General features: G+C 46.9%; 1 protein-coding gene across 3 annotated transcripts in view; it reads left to right on the forward strand.

Annotated features, from left to right (window-relative positions):
- The window catches only part of CFAP46 (cilia and flagella associated protein 46), a 2,698,259-nt gene that overhangs the window by 207,692 nt on the left and 2,470,695 nt on the right, over positions 1-19,872 (forward strand). For all 3 annotated transcript variants that reach the window (XM_069611407.1, XM_069611408.1, XM_069611409.1), the window contains exon 7: positions 187-310. In XM_069611407.1, the coding sequence (XP_069467508.1) occupies positions 187-310 (124 nt within the window). The remainder of the gene's footprint in view (positions 1-186; positions 311-19,872) is intronic.

Genomic DNA, 19,872 nt, shown 5'->3' on the forward strand with positions numbered 1-19,872 from the left:
ATGTTGTACACGATAAATAATGTATTCTTGAGTTAAGGATTTACAAGTGAGGGAGAATGAAATTGGTTTCTTTAAGAAGTTCAGAAGTGGTTGTTGATTCTGCAAAATAATGTTGTCCTTTCGATTTGTCAAATGAATGCGCTTAAATTATGCATATTTAATGCAATATTCTTTTTGTATTTGCAGAGAATTGCTTGAATGTATGTTGGACGCTCAAAGGTTAAAGGAAGCTGCCACTCTAGCATCAACTGCATCAGAGTACATTAAAAATAATGCCCCTCATAAATACCAGCAATTGTTCTCTATGATGGTGAATATGTTATGATTTCTTTTGTTTTTACTTGTTAGATATTAATCCAGAATTGCTGTTTAACAGTAGTAGAAAATACATTTACAATTGTATAAAAACATCCGTTTATATGTCTAACTTGTAGCTAAAATGTGTATCGCAACCTCTCCATTATCCAGTTAGTCATTCTACTGAAGATCATCATTTGAGTTTTATTGCTGTCCCAGCTGTCCACTATACCACAGGAACGATTTGCTTCTTTTAGGAATTTCTAAGACCTGTTGGAATGCTCAAACTTGGCCCTGCCATATACGTGTAGAGTGGAAGCCTTTCCTGACTGCCTCGTTCATACTGTGGCAAGTACAGCAACAGTGGTGCTGCAGCCATTTATTTTTTTCAGGAGTGGGGGGATATTGCTGTGTTTTTCCGCTTTGGTGTTAAATTGCAAATCTTCTGTCCTGTGCATTTCGGAAGATCATTTGTGATATTTCTTTTTAACTGTTGAGGTGCACCCCCCCCACATCCATATGACGGGGATATTATGTTGGATACTTGTTATGTGCGCTCTAGACCCTAAGCCTCATTACGAACCGGGCGATAAGGGATTACCGGTACCGGTAAGGGCACCATAACCCCTTACCACCCTATTACGAGTTCCCTTTGCGGGTCCTCACTTAACGCCTGGTTTTACCAGGCGTTAAGGACGGGACCCGCAAAGGGACTTTGGTGCTAATAACGGTACCGCAATTTGAGGTACCGTTATTAGCGCCTTCCCCATTCCCATTGAGCCCTATGGGGGCTCAAATCGGAATGGGGAAGGGCCCTGGTGAATTACCGCCCCCGCCAACCTTGGAATGGGGCGGTAATAGCTCCATTCACCAGGGCGGAGTCGGTAAGGGTTTGGAGGCAGCCGTGGCGCTAATAGCGCCATGGTTACCTCCAAACTCGTAATGACCCCCCTGTGTTTCCTATAGTTGCTACCGATGAGTGTAGACCTTAAAGGTGCATGTGAAATAAGATTGGGGGAGAAAGTGAGGCATATTTCTGTAGGCATAAAGTGAACAAAGTTGTGAAAAATATGTAGCCCATGGCCCTACGGGGCCTGGCTAGTTGGGCTACATGCTGGCCCTCTTGGGGAACACAGACACCAGTGTAGTAATAAAAAGGTTTTATTTAAATCAAGTGTTTGTTTACACGTTCTGTGTGTGTGTTTTTTGGAAGGATCCATCCAGGCCACCATGGGGCTGGATTCAATGTTAAAGCAAAGAACAATAGGAAAGAACTCTCCTGCCAAGAATGGGCTGGGCAGGGGAGAGAAAAGAATCCAGAAGGCTTTAAAAAAGGACAGTTGAAAGGGCATTTAAGAAAAAGGTGAGAGAAAAAGAGAGAGACGTAGCTGGATGGGTCACTGCCTCGAGCTGCCCCCATGGGCCTTAATCCTTTGAAAAGCACCGGGTGGTGCAACAGGGAGTCCCCGCAGATGCTGTGAGCAGGGGGGCCGAGCTGCTATGACCGTGGCGCCTGTCATCCCAACGGGGGCCAGACCGGAAGGACCCCAGAGACATTTGAGGCCCGGGCAGCGTGGCGGTGGCTGCATGTGTGGGGCGGCCTGCTCCCAAAGGCATGCCTCGTGGCCAGCAATGCAGGCCTGTTAACAAAAAAATAATCCTGTGCTGTGTATGTCAGGTGCAGCCCGGGAGGTTGCAGAGACACGCTGTGGAAAGCCGGTGGAGCTGTGATGCTGGAAGTCCCAGGTTGGCTGCCACTAACCCGGGCACGGAGGAGAGAGTTGGTGACATCATGGGTCGCTCCATTGAGCGTCCCGGGTGAAGAAAGCCCTGGGCTGCCCAGCCGGGCAGCCCAGTTGAAGACACTGACCACCTCCTGCATTGCTACAACACATTGCTGAGGTGGTGGGCCATGAGGAGGCCGCAGTCAGCGTGGTGACATCCCCATAGCAACGGTGACGCCGCCAAAAAAAATGGTGCCCGGCCTGCGGCGGTGAAGTCTGGTGGGCCCCCCAGCAAACAGGCCCCCCCATGCACCTTTTAAAGATGCCGCGGGCTGTGGCAATGAGATCGGGTGGGCCCCCAGCCAACTGGGCCCGCCCTGAACAGTAGCATTGCCGTGGGTGCAGCAGGGAGTGTGGGTGGTCCCCATGTGCATAGGGAGCTGCCCAGAACAGTGTGAAAAGTGGGGGCAGTGGGGTGCCCCTGTGTGGTGGACAGCCCTCTCCAACCTGCATCTCTCAATCTCTAACACTCTCAATGTTCTTGCCACTGTCATGAGGATCCGTCTGAAGCCTACATTCAAGTGACATTCTTTGTATGATTCTGACCTTGCCACCCTTAAACGCAAGTTTAGGGTGGTTGATCGGAAGTGAAGGACATCGGGGTCATCCTCTGATAAACTGGCTTGCCGCCTCCTCCAAAGGCAATTTAGACTCTCTGTCCTATCCAAGAAGAGAGCCTAAATCCAATCCCATGTCTACGAGGCCTCTAACAACTCGGCCAAACTCTTCAAAATCTGCAAAGAGCTGACCAATCCTGCTGCACTCTCCACCTCTCCTGTAACCTCCCAGGCCCTTTGCACAGCACTGGCTTCTCACTGCACCACTAAAACTCAGGACATCCTGTCCACTCTCTCCCCTCTTCCTCTACCACTCCAGGCCCCTCTCTGACAGTCTCTCCTGCCCCTGCCCCTCCTTCCCTGTGTTCACTCCCGACGATGTTTCTAGACAAGTCCGATCTATGAAAGTCTCATCAAAGTTATCCCCTGTTCCTCCAGAACCATCAAGGACCACATTGACAGCCTCGATCCAGCCTTGGCCAATTTCTGCAATCAGTATTTTGCCACTGGAACCTTCCCTTTCGCCCTAAAGCCCTCTCTGGTGCACCCCCTCCTCAAGAAGCCCTCTGCCGATCCCTCCTCTCTGGCAAACTATCGCCCGATCTTGATCACTCCTTTCCTGGGCAAACTCTTGGAAAAGCTGGCCATCTCCCAGCTTACTCTCCATACTGAATCGGTTGGTTGTCTCCATGACCACCAGTCTTGCTTTAAAGCAGCCAGAAGCACGGAAGCTGCTCTCCTGAACACCGGTGAAGACCTACTCTCAAATCTCGACTCCAACCTTCCTTTTGTCCTCATTCTTTTTTATGTATCATCTGCTTTAAACACGGTCAAGCACGCCATACTGATAAATTGTCTCTGTGACAACGTGGGCATCACATGTCAGGCCCTAGCATGGTTGACCTCCTTTCTATCGGATCAACCCTCCCAGGTCCAACTTGGGTCCTTTCTCTTTCCGACCTTTCTCTCTACAGGTGGTGTTCCCCAGGGTTCTAAACTCTCACCCTGGCTCTTCAACCATTACTTGGTTCCTCTGGCCCACCTCATCTCTACCTTCTGTTCTAACTTTGTGTTATGCAGATGAAACTCATCTCTCCAGCCTCCCCTTAGCCTCCTCTGATCTCCTGCTCATTCCTGACTGTCTATCCGCGATTCAAGAATGGTGTTCCTGCAGCGATCTCTGCCTTAATTCCAGTTAGACTGAGATCCTTCTCATTGGGACCCGTGCGCCCGCTTTTCCTCCTGCTCTCTGGCCGCACACCATGGGCCCTCCACCCTCTCCTTCCTGTGAGGCAAAGAGCTTAGGTGTCATCTTCAACTCCACCCTCTCCTTCGCTCCTCGCATCTCCGACATCTCGAAGAAGTCACACTACCAGTTGCACCTCCTCAGAGGTATTCATTTTCTCACTTTCCCCCAGAAGCTCACTGTCTCCAGAGCCCTGGTTCTCTCTAGGCTGGACTATTGCAACAGCCTCTTTCTAAATCCGCCTGCCTCTACTATTCGCCCTTTGCAACTAATCCAGAACAGGACTATGAGACTTGTGGTTGGCCTCAAGCAAAGGGATCATATCTCTCCAGCTCTGAAATCCACGGAATCATGCAGTCTTATGGTGACCTAAAATTGCTGATCACTTCTATATTAAAGTAGAGCAGCACTTATTGGAGGGAATCTTCAGTGACAAGTCCCCAGACATGTTTGGCCTCCACCTACAGACTATATTGCAGGTTTTAATAACCCCGTCAATATTGTTCCAAAGGATGTCATGTCCTGAGAACTTCCCGCAATTACAACCTAGCTGTTAGCTTAAGAAAAAGAAAACTTAGGCAGAACATCAAGCAAGCTAACGAATTAAGCCCTGCTGCTCTGATGCAAATAAAAAACACTCAGGCAATTGGCTAAGGGGCCACGGGTAACTACTTTTGCAAAATGATGCATAGTGTATGCTATCTGAATTGAACTCCAGCGAATTTTTGGCGGTTGATACGAGGTCTTGCGGTTCAAGCACAGCCAATTTCGGGGTTGCCCAGAATATCTGGTTAGTATTTTGGAACATCTACATACAGGTATTTGTTTGAAGGTCAAGTTAGATCAAAGGGGAAACTATACGGAATGGATTTATGCAGCACGTGGTCTTTGGCAGGGCTGTGTGTTAGCACCATTCCTATTTTATTTATTTTTTTACTTTTGTTTATTAGGTTTTCCATAAAATACATCAATTCCACATAGGTTCAAATCCACTTTACAGTACTCACTTACATATGAAAGACCTGAAATAGTCATCTTAACCAAATCCTATAATAAAATCAACTATATAAAACTTAAACAAATGAACCCCATCAAGTGTTCTACCAAATGCACACCAAACAACACAAAGACAACACAAACATCACAAGAAGAAGGAAAGTAAAAGGAAGAAGAGAAGAAAACAGAAGAGAGAGAGAAAGAAGAGGAAAAAAGAAAATGTTTCATATATTTTTATTCCATCCTCCACTCGTCAATAAATGGTCCCACAGAGTATAGAATCAATCATAAAGGGCATCAAACGATTCCCACAGCAATAAATATTCCTCTTCTTTGCCTCTATTTTTCAATGAAACCTTATCATATCTAGACAAAACCCTCAAATCCATCAGCTAATCTTCTACACTAGGTTTCTTTCTAGTTTTCCTAATCCTGAGAATCAATCTAATCGCAATCATCACTGCCCTATCAATCCAAAAGTTATGTTTTCTAATTTGAACACTCGTCTCAACATGCGAAAGCAATATAATATTTGCTGCAGATCTAGGTAAACTTATTCCAAAAATGAAATCAATCCTATCTATCACCTCATTCCAAAACGACAGTACCCTTGGACATTCCCACAATAGATGTAAAAGAGTACCTCTATCTGCACTACAGCTCCAACATAAGTCATCCAATCTCAACTTTAACTTAAACATTTTCACAGGCGTCCAATACAATCTTCCAACAATCTTCTGACGAATTAGACGTAAATTCATATATGGTCCCAAATTCACACCCACCCTCAAAATATCTTTCCAATCAACATCAGAAATGACCCTATTAACTTCAGTCGACCAAGTCTCTCTCAATCCATCCCATGCTGAAGGCAAGCGTCCCCAACCAGCACGATCCTCCCCGCAATGAGAGACAATGAAGTACTCTCCCAAAATGGGAATAAGGCCAAGACAGAGTGCGGGTGAGCGTAAATGGGAGTTTATCAATCAGAATAGGGCATGCAAAGAACTCTGAAAACTCCGAGAGCCCTCTGTCTGACAATAGCAAAGACAGGCGTATATATTTACAAAACACGTCATCAGAACCTACATACTATAAGGGGCACAAGTTCAATGGAATTGGGTGGCGATGACTAGCTATAGGCGCTGCTGCGATGTGATTGGCCTTGGCTGGAGGACGTCACTGGTCAGCCTCGTGGGTTGGGCTGGGCCTGGCAGGTCAGCTGAGTTCATCCGGGCGGTGTTGTTGTGCCATTGTGGCCAGTGTCAGAGATGAATGTCTTTTCCTGACTTATTTGCCCTAGGCCATGCACACCGCAGTCATTCAGTTATTGCAATATTATCTTTTTTAGTAAATCTTTCAATAGGTTATTCTACAGGTTAATGCAACACAGGAGGAATGCACCTTGAGAGGGGTTTGATGGTGATTCATCAGTGCATGGTTACCAGTGTCCTGTTGACCGGTACCATAGGTCGAGGGGCTGAGTCTCAGGGCATGGGACAGGCAGTACATGTCTTTCTGTCTTGTTAGAAGTCGTTATGAATGTGCTGCTGTATGTTGCCACAGTATTGGGTGCCCTAATTGTACAGGGGCCATAAGTCTAAGGTGATCCAGTGGGTTGTGGGGTTTAAGAGGGGGCGCCTTTGGATTTGTGTATTCAGGCGGAGGTTTACTGCTGGGCTGTAAATAATGCTGGTGCCGGGCCATGGCCTTGGATGCTGCAGAGGGGACTACAAATCTTTGAAGTGGCTCCAGCCTAGTTGGGGGGGGTGGAGCAGCGCGGTGCGGGCCTCTGCTCTCTTGTTTGGCAGTCTTCGCAGGGAGGGAGGGGGAATGGCCTTGCGCATATTCATAAAGGTATCTTTCTCGCGTGTTGCCAATTTTAGGTGAAAACATCATAAACATTCAACTGCTATACAATACTTTGAATCATATGAAGACATACATTTTAACTTTGCTAAATGTCTCTCAAATATAGCCAGTCTGAGCACCTTTATTTGCACACTACGTTTTAACAACTACAACATTGAGTTATATGCATATACATTTACAGTAAGTGAGGTAGTAGTGAGGTTGGTGGAGCACAAAGAAAATGACTCGCCACCATCTGTGACGGTAGTGGCACATAAGGGATTTAGATATACACACATGAAGGGTGCATTCTCGCGTGTCCTTCACATGAGCCCTCTGTGTGGTTACATCTGTCTTTTCCTTGCACCCTAGCAGCATTAGTCCGGTTATGGCGCGGGACCATGGGGTGTAAGCTTTTCAATGATACACATAACGAATAGTCCCCTGGAATGTTTTTTTATTGTTAGCACACAACTGCAGTGGTGTGGGTTCTTCATTGCTAATGTCATGTAAGCATGCATTCTACCATATTTATACATTTTACAGGTTTCTTTAATAGAAGAGGTGTTGTGAGGAAAATGCGCATATTGCAGGTAGTTTTGGCATTGGTATTTGGGAACTTTTGCTTTTATCCGAGGACCGTTTTACAGTTCTCTTTTTTCACCCAGGCCTCGCTGGCCGGGTCATGCTGGGAGCAGTGATACACTGCGGAAGGTGAAATGTTACAGTGTTAGTATCTTACACTAGCTCATGTCCGTCTTTTTCGTGGGAACGGGCTCACAGCGGATCTGCCAGGGAGCTGCAGCCACAGGGATAATTGAAACTCTCCGGGGGTGGGGGCCGCGCTACAGTGCGCTGAGCTCACACCATCTTTATTAAACAAAATGGTTTCTGAGGCCTAGCTAAATTCAATACGTGTGGGCAATGTCTTCAGCAGGTGAGCCCTCCACCACCTGGGCCCTGGTGGTATGAGGGGACGCCCGATGAGCCATGGCCCTCACCTGGGGAAGGGATGTAGGCAAGGGGGGTCTTTCGGACCAATCCTCCCCTACATTTCCCCCCTTTCGTTACTTAAGTAACGAATTCTTTAAATCTTCCAATCTCCTACACTCCTCTTCGTCAATGATTGCGTCATCCCATGCTGGTGTGCCTTTTATGGGCATCCACGCTCTGCACACCCCCCTTAAGCTCTCACCCCTCCTGGCATATTCATCTGGGGTACAGGTCAGGTATATACATCCGCTCTCTCCTTCCAAGTCTACCCACACCTCCTGGTACCATTCTAGTATACGGGGCTCTCTGATGGTGATATGCCACAATTTGTCTACGATATCCTTGTCATGATACCTGGGCACTAGCTGATACCTGGGTGTGTCATCAGTTCCTGTCTGTACCTGCACTTCCTGCATAGTTTGTATTGTACCACGGGTGTTGCCCATTCTCACCATCATCATTGCACCATTAGGTACTGCGTTAGCACAACATCGAAGACCCACCTGGCACAGGCAAAAATAAAGAGGAGGAACACCACAGCCGGCATCAAAAATTTCACAGTCATTCCCAGCCATGATGGAACCCAGGAGAAGATATTGTCGCACCACGTGCTATCTTCTGCTCTGCCTTCCATTTTAATACTTTCTCCCAGGTTATGTACTGCTTCGATCACATGGGACAGGGAGCCGTTGTCTGCGTCTTCAGAAGGTACGAAAGTGCAGCAGGCACTTCCGATTTTTCAGCAAACACCTCCATCCATCGCTGTCAACAGGTCCAAGACATACCTGTTTTGCATGGTCATCAACCGTAAGGCTCTTAGTTCCACTTTTATTACGTTGAACCCTTCTTCAGTGTCATTTGCCAGCTGGATCAGCTCCCAACGTGTTATCTGGAGCCAATTTGCGTTTGCTCTGGCCTGGATACTTGGGATGAGTGAGGCAAAGAATGTTTCTGCCGAGCTGAATAATCGATATCTGTCTGGGATCTGTGCCAGCAACTCTGACAATGCCTTTGATATGTAGTTTGATGCTCGTCTGTTTCGGGACAGCACTTCTTCCTTGTTTCCGGAAGACAGGACATAGATTTGTGACTCTGCAGTCGGCTGGGTCGCACTCTGTTGGGTGTTTTCTTGTGTCCTTTTGCTCCCATCAATGTGGCTTTCTGGGATTACCATTCGGGCTGAGTGCAGAGTGGCCATTGAGCAGCTGCCACTCCATGATTGGGGGAGGTGCAGGTATGCCTGGTTGCCGCATACCCAATAGGTGTCCATCAGGGCCGCTGTCCCTTTTCTCAGATCTGGGATGGTAAGGGTCGTGTTACTGTTCCTGTTTGTCCCCATGGAGGCTTTCCCCTCTCCTTTAAAACATAGTTCATAGTCTATTTCGTTCTGCAGCTTGAAGGGTTTTTCAATGGCTGTTACCCAAGTTAGTTTTGAAATATGTTCCTTCCATACCGGTGTGCACGTTTCTTCTATCCATTGCAATTTCTCTGGTGCCACACCCCTCAGCGCTTCAGCTTTACACATTACTTCTTCGTCCTTCCACTTGTCCGAAAAAAGTGTCCCTTGTATCACAAAAAATGGTTCTTCCAGACAAACCACTCCTACCGTCTTTGGGTAGCAAGTTTTCTCGTTCTGCAGCATTCTAAAAGTAACTTCATGTGCCTGGAAGGTGTTCTTAATCCTGCACAACGTGAGATGAAGGAGACATTGGACATCTACAATAGGCAATTCTTTAGGTAACAATACCTTAGGTGTGCCTGAAGCATGGGGAATGAGAGAGCAGACATAGCAGCTCTCATTTGTTGTTTGTTTAGCTGTTGCACACATGTCCACATACCATTTATTCGTCTGGTGGGGGTGTCGTGGGCCTTCCATTTTATCTAGTCCTAACCCATAGTACTCATCATACTTCCTCCTCCCCGCTTCCCTTTTTCGTCTGTTATTTTTGTTCCTCATGTACTTCCCAGCCTCATGGGCGATGGACAAAATGGGCCTCCCTTTCTCCTTCCCGCCCCCCTTTCTCCTTCCCGCCCCCTTTGCCCAATAATCATATAATATTTTGTGTGTTGCTCTCATCCTTTTCTTCCTTTACGTTGTCTGTCAGTGAGTTTTTTGCTATGGGGACAGGCTGGCTGGTGGGGGTGTTATACAACCAGGATATGGCGGTCATTTAAACTGCGAGCATTATAATTAGATACCTTTGGCGGAGACACTGTGTTATTTTGCATTTCACCCTGTAGCCCTTCATTTTTTGAGATGACAGCATTGGATGGTGTGGTATAATAACCCCATACAAGTTTAGTTCCGTCCCATACCAAAAAATCACCTTCCTTAGTATTTACACTCGTGGTTGCATTGATCACAGTAGTGCTGTTAATCCCTCCCCCCTCGTTCATCTCGATAGAGATGAACGCTACGAACCAATATGTAACCAGACCAAACATTATTGTAAATAAACAATATAATGCATACAGATAATCCACACTCATACGAATATCTGCATCTCTCAGTTAACAACTCTCTAAATCTAATAAATCTATCCGTTGCAGGCTGCCCGTTAGATGCCATGGTAGCTCCTGTTTGAGATATAAAAGTGCATTAAGTGCATGAATGTAAACATTTTGTTGGCACTACCAGTGCCAGTATATATTGAAAGGGAATGGAAGCGGGTAGGGTTGTAGGGATGGTGATGCACAGACAAGGGAGTAAACACTTCATAATTTTATCACATCATTGATTACATATAAGTTCACAAGAGAAAAAATATTTTTTGTTGTTTTTTTTTTATTTTTTTTTTTGTAATATCCTAAAAATGCAAGCATACTTGTCAGCCGCTTTTTCATTCAGGTGCATTACTGTCACACACACAAGTTCATATTCAGACATTCTGCTCATTTGCATTGTTTGCTGTTGTCTGTGCCACCTCGTCCACCTCTTCCTGCACATTATTATATGCCCTTCGTACATCTGTCAAATGTACCCAATACTTCAGGCCCTTTACTTTTACTGCTGTGGGCGTGCAAAACACTACGTCGTATGGGCCATGGAACCGTGGTGCATTCCACCGACGCACAAAACTCCTGACATAAATGAATTCACCCGGCATCAGCTGTAGCTGTGGTTCAGGCTCCGTGTGAACTCGTCTCCCAATATCGCAGCGCTTCTGTGTGCATCTGAGTGTTCACGCAGTGGGGAGTGTGCTGTGTGCATTCGTCTCCCAGTCACGATCTCGTGCGGGGACAAATGGTGGTCCTTGCTCGGCTGATTTCTCAGCTCAAATAGCGCAAGGGGCAAACAGTAAATCCAGTTCTTCTTTTTTTAATGAAAAGCATAGTTTTGATAACCTCCCTTTTAACAGTCCGTTCATCTTTTCCACTACGCCATTACTTTGAGGATGATAAATCGAGCGCAATTTATGCTTTATTCCCAACAATGTAGTTACTTCCTTGAAGAGCTCGTTTACAAAGTGAGTGCCATTGTCCGAGCGAATCACGTCACAAATTCCCCAGCGCGGAAACACTTCCCTCACTAGGAACTTTGCAGCGCTTTTAGCATCAGGTCGTGCACATGGGCCTGCTTCTACCCACCTTGAAAATGGGCATACAACCACGATCATGTAACGTGCCCCATTACACCTTTCTCCCATGTCCGCGTAGTCGATATGTAGCTCTCTGAATGGCCCAATTGGTTTTGGAATTGTTCCCCGGAGCGTACGTAATGTTATTCCTGAATTGTATATCTGACATGTTGTGCATTCCAGCGTTAATCGAGATAGGTGCTCCTGGAGACAGGGCACAAACCACTCCTCCTGTATCTCTGCTGCAATGTGTTGTTTCGTATTGTGTGCTGGGAAGTGTAGTTGTTGGAACGCAATTTCCAATAACTTTACTGGCATTACCACTTTTCCTGAGTTATTTTGTCACCACAGTAAGTCTGTCGCCGATTGGCTGCACCCTCGTTTCTTCCACATCAATTTTTCATCTGCACTTGCTCCTTCCTGTAATTCTAGTATTTGTGATATAGGCATCATATTGTACCCTTCTGGGAGCTCTTCGTTTATCTTGTGCTGCAGCATGTACTCACCTGCTTCATATTTCTGAAAGTAGGAAGCTTCCTTGGCGGCAGCGTCCGCTGCCGCGTTTCCCAAAGACACAACATCTGTGTTGGATGTATGTGCTTGGCACTTCACTATTGCTACCGCTGTGGGATCTTGTAGGGCCTCAATCAACTCCTTCAGCAATTCTGCATGCTGCACTGGAGTTCCATCTGCTCGTCAAAACCCCTCCGCCCCCATCTTGCTAGACCCCCATGTACTGTTGTCGTCATGTAAGCTGAGTCTGTGTATATTGTCACTGCACAACTTTTAGCTGCATGTAGTGCTTCTATGAGGGCAATCAGTTCTGCTGCTTGTGCAGAGTAATGTGATGGGAGGCGGTACTGCACTATTGTTTCATACTCACCGTTTTCTAATCTCACCACTGCCATACCCACATGTTTCTCTCCCGTGTCCACGTCAATTGATGCTGACCCGTCTACGAAGTACACTTCCCCCTCGCTCAGAGCATTCTCACACACCACTGTGTCCTCCCCTCTTTCTCCTGTGTAAGTTGCACATTCGTGTTCCTGCATGTCCTCTAGTGTGCACGCTTCTGTAATGAATGTTGCTGGATTCACTGTCTTGCATCGCACCACATGGATGTTGGCGCTGGACAATATTATCTCATAGGCGGTTGCCCGCTGTGTTGTCAGTGTGCTTTTGGACCTCTCAAGTATTGCAAATAATGAATGTTCCACAAACAATGTCACAGGGCATCCCATTACTATTGTGGCACTTTTCTCAATTGCGAACGCGGCTGCAGCGAGCGATTGCTCGCACGCGAAATGTCCTTGCATCACAGCATATAAAGTGCCACTATAGTAAGCCAAAGGTTTGTGTCCTAGGGACGTCTTTTGTGTCAGTACAGCTGTCATGAGTGCTCCCTTGCAGTGTGAGAACAGGTAAAACTTGCGTCCATAATCAGGATTTGCGAGCACCGGAGCGCTTGAAATCAACTCTTTTAATAATTTAACGGAGGCGCTCATTTCTTCTGACCATTCTATTTTTTTGTTCTCCTGTTGTGCCTCCTTGAGCGCTTGTAGTAAGGGTCTGGTCTATGCTGCATAATCTAATATCCATGCTCGGCAATAGTTGCACATTCCCAGGAATTTCTGCATGTCTTTCACTGTTGTGGGTTCTCCTACTGATCTTATTGCTTCTACCCTGTCGGGGATTGTTCTTTTTCCATCTTTTGATATTAGCTGTCCTAGGTATAGAACTTCTGTCAGACAGTACTGTAACTTTCCCTTGTCTACTTTGTACCCCTTATTGGCCAATAGGGTCAGGAGTGCTATTGAATCCTTTCTGCATGTTTCTTCGTCCTGTGCACAGACGAGTAAATCGTCTACGTACTGAATGATTCTACTCCAAACTGATAGGTTTCCTAAGTCTTCATGTAATATGCGGTTGAATATGCTCGGGCTCTCACAGTATCCCTGTGGTAATCTGCAATGTTCATATCTTTTTCCTCCTAGTGTAAATGCTGTCAGGTATCTGCTCTCTTCAGCCAGGGGGATGGAGAAAAATGCGTTTTTCAAGTCGACCACCGTGAAATGTGATGCCTTTTTTGGGATGCTGCATAATATTGATGCAGGGTTCGGGACCAAAGGGAACTCTTTCTGAATTACATCATTTAGGGGGTGTAAATCCTGTATCATCCTCCAAGACCCTCACTTCGCTTTTTTGATTGGGTAAATACATGTGTTACATGGGGAGTTTGAAGGTACTATTATCCCTTGTGCTAGTAGTGCATTTATTGTCTCTTTTATCCCTTCTTCAGCTTCACGGGACAATGGATACTGTTTCACTCGGGGTAGAATTGCTCCTTGTTTTAGTTTTATTATCACAGGTTGTACTCCATGCAACAACCCTACATCATGGGGGCCTGTCGTCCACAAATTATTTGGTACGAGCCTCATGTCATCATCGAAGAATGACGGTGGTGCTCCCACCACTGCCATCAGCTAAACAGGGATTTCCCTAGCTTGAATCAAAATGTCACAGGGCATCGCTATTTCCATTACTATTTCACCATCCCCCTCTGAATCTGAGAAGAGGTCCTCATCAGTTAAGTCTCTTAGGGCAATATTGGCATTCGTACACAGTACTGTACGCCACTCACATCCTTCTATATCTATTCCAATCACAGAAATCCTTTTCGCGGATACCTGTACAGCGTGCAAATCTAATGATACCACTGATCCTGGTGCTGTGTCAGGGCACACTATTGGGCGGAAGAGGAACTCCGCAGGAATCCTCCAATCCATTCTTCTTAGCTCAGGAATTATGAGGGCCAGTGTCTTTAGTCCTTCAATAAACATTTCCTCGTTTACTGGCAAACCTCGTATTTCTTGTGTGGTTGTGTGAGCCTGTACTACCAACATCACACGTAATGGGCATATTCCGGGTGTTGAACACACTATACCTCTCTCAGTGAAGGATATCGTCATGTTGAGTTTGCTAAGAAGATCCCTCCCTAGTAAATTTATTGGCGAGTGTTCATAATACAGTAAGGGTGTCTTTACAGTTTTGCCCCCCACTGTTACATCCAATGCTTCTGTGTAAGGAACTTCAATTACAGCCCCAGAGAACCCCTGCGTCTCTAACTTCCTGTTAGATAACGGGAACCGGCCCTCCCTAATACATGATTTCTCCGCTCCCGAATCCACCATGAATATGAACTGCTTGTCTTCTATCTGCGCCCCTACCAATGGTTCCTCTGCTGCATCATAGGTGGTAGATAGAACTGGACACGCAAGTGTTCTCTGTGGGCTGTCCTATGCGGGGTGTCTCATTGCCCGCCCTTGGTTGAACACGCTCCCTGAAACCACTGACACGCCACTATAGGGGGCTGGTGCGGGGGCTCCGTTTGCTGTTGTCGCAAAAGGGTTGCCTGGCGTGTATTGCATAGTGTCATTGTTTTGTGGGTGGTTCTGTGTTCTGTACTGATGCCCCTGTTGTTGCTCATTGTACCCCTGGCCTGAGTTTCTTTGTTGTTGTCCCATTGGGAGACCATATGGACTCCCCGGATGGGGATCGCCATAATGTTCTGCCTCTTGAAACCCGTTGTTGGGTCTGCTTCTGCACTCCCTAGAGTAATGTCCCCATCTCCCGCAGTTCCAACAACTCCCTTGCGCTCCTCTAGGACCCTGCCATCCATTTCCTCCCATTCCCCCGTACCCTGGTCAACCTCCTCTTCGGCCCCTGTACCCACCTCGTCCCCCTCGAGGGGCCCACCCTTGCCACTGCGGACCTCCGCCTTGCTCCTGCTCGTTCCACTGCCGCTGTCCTGCTCCCGCCCAAGTAGTTGCCATCCTTCCTTGTATTGCTACCAGCCCCTCCTCCTCCTCATCTCCCTCCCTGCTGTGTGGGAGCGCGGCTACTGCTGCTGCGACCTTCACCAACTTTGTCTGCACTAGTTTCGCTTCATCTGCCAATCTTTTCTGCGCCACCTCCTTCTCCCTCTCTTTTATTCGCTTACAGTGGTGCACTATTATGCTCTGAATCTCAGGCCATCCTTTCGCTTCAATACCTGCTATCTTGTCGAGTGCCTTTTGCACCTCCTTTCGCAACCCCCTCTTTATAATGAAGTAAAATAAAGATGTAGATTGATACAAGGGCGTACCCGTTTCTGCTCTCCACATCTCTTGGACCCGAAAAATGTAATCCATAGCATCTTCCCCGTCATTCATTGTACACTGCATTACTGACTGTAAGTCTGGGGTGTCTGGAAACGTTTCCCGCAAGGCATCCTATACCCTTGCACGTACAGTGTTAAAGGAGGCCCCATCATGGCGGTCACAGTCTAATGTTACTCCTGGGAAACCAGCCTTGACCCATACTCTATCAGCCTGATCCCCCACTGCTGATACGAGCAAGCTCTACACATCCCCTATTGCTAGGGGTACCCCGGCAGTGTGTTTTTCAAAGGCGTATATCCACTTGCTCACCCCTCCCGATAACGGGGGCAATAACTTTAGTAAGTTGGCCTTATCTATCTGAGCCCAGGGTATATAATTCGGCCTCCCTCCTCCCCTATGTATTAGCGGGAGCTGCAACTTCCCTTTCATTGTGGCATCTGTACCCGTCTTCACTCCGAATGTTCCCAATGATGCCATTTTCCCCACCCTGTTTCTTAATCGCCCCGTCCACTGATCATCCAGTGTTCTCATTGAACATGCACCATCCAACCCTTTGCTTCCCCCTCCCATTGCCATGCTCAACCTGTCGCTTTCCTCCAAATCGTCCCTTATATCACATAGTAGCTCCTCCCTGTCCCCTATAGGCCTTTCTTCATTGTCAGTACATCCCTCTCTTGTCCCTAGTTCAATTATTGGTGTTGGTTCTTCTTGAATTCTGAACAGTATCTCGCCATTTTTCCACCCTTCTTCAAGTGTTCTACCCTCGCTCGGCGCTCTAGACGTGTGCTCTGATCTCGCTGCATTAAGTGCTGTTCGCTCACATATGCCTTTTATCCTCGAGAGCTCATCTTTGGCTATCGAGAGTCTTGATTCTAGATCGTCTGTTAGCTTTTCTATGTCCACCCTTGGTGTGCTCACCTGGGCTCGCTCCCTAGTACTCTCGTATGGCGGGGGTGCCGTTGGCCTTTGGGTTGTAGTAGCTGTCGGGGGAGGCACATAAGTGGGGTCACTGTACCCCTCTGCAGGCACTGGCTTGTTTAGTATTGGGTATAAACTTATTACCTCTATTGGTGGCTCTGCGTCGGGCAATGCTTTAGCATCTTTTTGTATCATTAGTGGATTGTCAGTGGTAGATGGTGGGTCAGGATTTAATTCTGGTGCCTTAGGCGGCGTTATCTCTTCAAACAACCTCCAGAGATCTAATATCTCTCTCTCTCCTATTATGCAACTGCTTCCCCTTGTATTTCAAACAAATGCATGTGGCTACCATATCTAGGACACTTTTGTCAAATGACCCCCCTTCGGCCATATCTGGGGCAACCCCTCTCCCTTCAACTCTGTGATCCATTGGTCATGATATTTCTTAATCCGCTCCGCGTACCCCGGTAAGTTCTTACAAATATGTGATAAGGGTGTTTCGGCCCCCATACTTTGTGCCCTCCTGTTACTTATGTGTCTCTATGTATCTCAATATCGCAATGTAAACGTATCACCATGTGAGTCCTCGTATTTTATGTCTTACTCAATAGTGGGGGCCTTTGTGTTCCTTCCCCTGCCTGCACACCATAAGAATGGCTGAACACAGTCTCTATTCTATTCTCTTTGGGGGGCACGTACAAGAGCAAACCATCAGTAATCTCGACAATGTTAACCCAGAAATCAAAAAGGTACACTCTCACTTCACCTTATTACTCTTGTCTTTATAAAGCTTTGTCTGGCCACACTTACCATGACCACTCAATGGCTATACATTTATGCCCATTTTACACACCCATGACACCAAATTATCTCCTGACGCATACGATGTGCACACACCTCTCTGTAACCATCTATTCACAGTTCAATTGGCCCTCCCTTTCCTCCCTGGCCGGCTGTCCCTCTCCGTCTTATTCAGATATATATATAGGTTTGATCCTCACTCTTACAGTAGAACTCTCTGTCTCTTACTTTATCTCTATGGTTTTGTATTAATCTCACTTTTATTTTTCCCCCAACCCTAAAGAATAGAATAGAAAGAATAGCAGTCACTAATATATTCTCCGTGTCTCCCTTTGCCAGACACTTTTATCTTATTATCCACTTCATATATTCCCAGTACTAGTCAAGATAGCACTATGCGGCGCCGCCTTCCACCCCCTCTCGGAGCTAGGTTCCCGTCACTTTTATCTCTTATTCACCTCTTAATCCTAATGGCCATATGCAAAGAAAAAGTAAAGAAAGTTTAAGATGGTCCTTAGTAGACCTACGTGCCCCCTTTTTTACCCCGCCTCGTTTCCTATCCTAAATTCCCTCTTCTCCTCCCTTTATGATCGCTCGCACTCAATACTCACGTGCCCGTCTTGAACCGATAGTCTCCGAAATTGGGTCCGTCCAGGCAGTGCTGCCGTCCGCTCAACAGTCAGCCCCGGCTCCGGCGAGCGGTACTCAAAGGGGATTTTTCAACCGGGATCCCGTACCCTCTCTCTGTTGAGTGCGCACTTCTGAGCGTACCGGTCGCCGTTGGCGGGCAGCCTCCCGGAGCCGGCGCACTGTGCGTATCCCTTTTCGACCAGAGATTTTCGTGCCAAAAGGGGACGGTAGTGATAGGTTGGGAAAAAATAATAATAATCACGCTTTCGGGGTCACCACTGAAGGCAAGCGTCCCCAACCAGCACGATCCTCCCCGCAATGAGAGACAATGAAGGACTCTCCCAAAATGGGAATAAGGCCAAGACAGAGTGCGGGTGAGCGTAAATGGGAGTTTATCAATCAGAATAGGGCATGCAAAGAACTCTGCAAACTCCGAGAGCGCTCTGTCTGACAATAGCAAAGACAGGCGTATATATTTACAAAACACGTCATCAGAACCTACATACTATATACTATAAGGGGCACAAGTTCAATGGGATTGGGTGGCGATGACTAGCTATAGGCGCTGCTGTGATGTGATTGGCCTTGGCTGGAGGACGTCACTGGTCAGCCTCGTGGGTTGGGCTGGGCCTGGCAGGTCAGCTGAGTTCATCCGGGCGGTGTTGTTGTGCCATTGTGGCCAGTGTCAGAGATGAATGTCTTTTCCTGACTTATTTGCCCTAGGCCATGCACACCGCAGTCATTCAGTTATTGCAATATTATCTTTTTTAGTAAATCTTTCAATAGGTTATTCTACAGGTTAATGCAACACAGGAGGAATGCACCTTGAGAGGGGTTTGATGGTGATTCATCAGTGCATGGTTACCAGTGTCCTGTTGACCGGTACCATAGGTCGAGGGGCTGAGTCTCAGGGTATGGGACAGGCGGTACATGTCTTTCTGTCTTGTTAGAAGTCGTTATGAATGTGCTGCTGTATGTTGCCACATTATTGGGTGCCCTAATTGTACAGGGGCCATAAGTCTAAGGTGATCCAGTGGGTTGTGGGGTTTAAGAGGGGGCGCCTTTGGATTTGTGTATTCAGGCAGGTTTACTGCTGGGCTGTAAATAATGCAGGTGGCGGGCCATGGCCTTGGATGCTGCAGAGGGGACTACAAATCTTTGAAGCGGCTCCAGCCTAGTTGGGGGAGGTGGAGCAGCAAAGCGCGGGCCTCTGCTCTCTTGTTTGGCAGTCTTCGCAGGGAGGGAGGGGGAATGGCCTTGCGCATATTCATAAAGGTATCTTCCTCGCGTGTTGCCAATTTTAGGTGAAAACATCATAAACATTCAACTACTATACAATACTCATTTGAATCATATGAAGACATACATTTTAACTTTGCTAAATGTCTCTCAAATATAGCCAGTCTGAGCATGTTTATTTGCACACTACGTTTTAACAACTACAACATTGAGTTATGTGCATATACATTTACAGTAAGTGAGGTAGTAGTGAGGTTGGTGGAGCACAAAGAAAATGACTCGCCACCATCCGTGACGGTAGTGGCACATAAGGGATTTAGATATACACACATGAAGGGTGCATTCTCGCGTGTCCTTCACATGAGCCCTCTGTGTGGTTACATCTGTCTTTTCCTTGCACCCTAGCAGCATTAGTCCGGTTATGGCGCGGGACCATGGGGTGTAAGCTTTTCAATGATACACATAACGAATAGTCCCCTGGAACGTTTTTTTTTCATTGTTAGCACACAACTGCAGTGGTGTGGGTTCTTCATTGCTAATGTCATGTAAGCATGCATTCTACCATATTTATACATTTTACAGGTTTCTTTAATAGAAGAGGTGTTGTGAGGAAAATGCGCATATTGCAGGTAGTTTTGGCATTGGTATTTGGGAACTTTTGCTTTTATCCGAGGACCGTTTTACAGTTCTCTTTTTTCACCCAGGCCTCGCTGGCCGGGTCATGCTGGGAGCAGTGATACACTGCGGAAGGTGAAATGTTACAGTGTTAGTATCTTACACTAGCTCATGTCCGTCTTGTTCGTGGGAACGGGCTCACAGCGG

Source organism: Ambystoma mexicanum, chromosome 8, assembly GCF_040938575.1.
Source record: "Ambystoma mexicanum isolate Mex_15411 chromosome 8, UKY_AmexF1_1, whole genome shotgun sequence".
Classification (NCBI taxonomy): Eukaryota; Metazoa; Chordata; class Amphibia; order Caudata; family Ambystomatidae; genus Ambystoma; species Ambystoma mexicanum.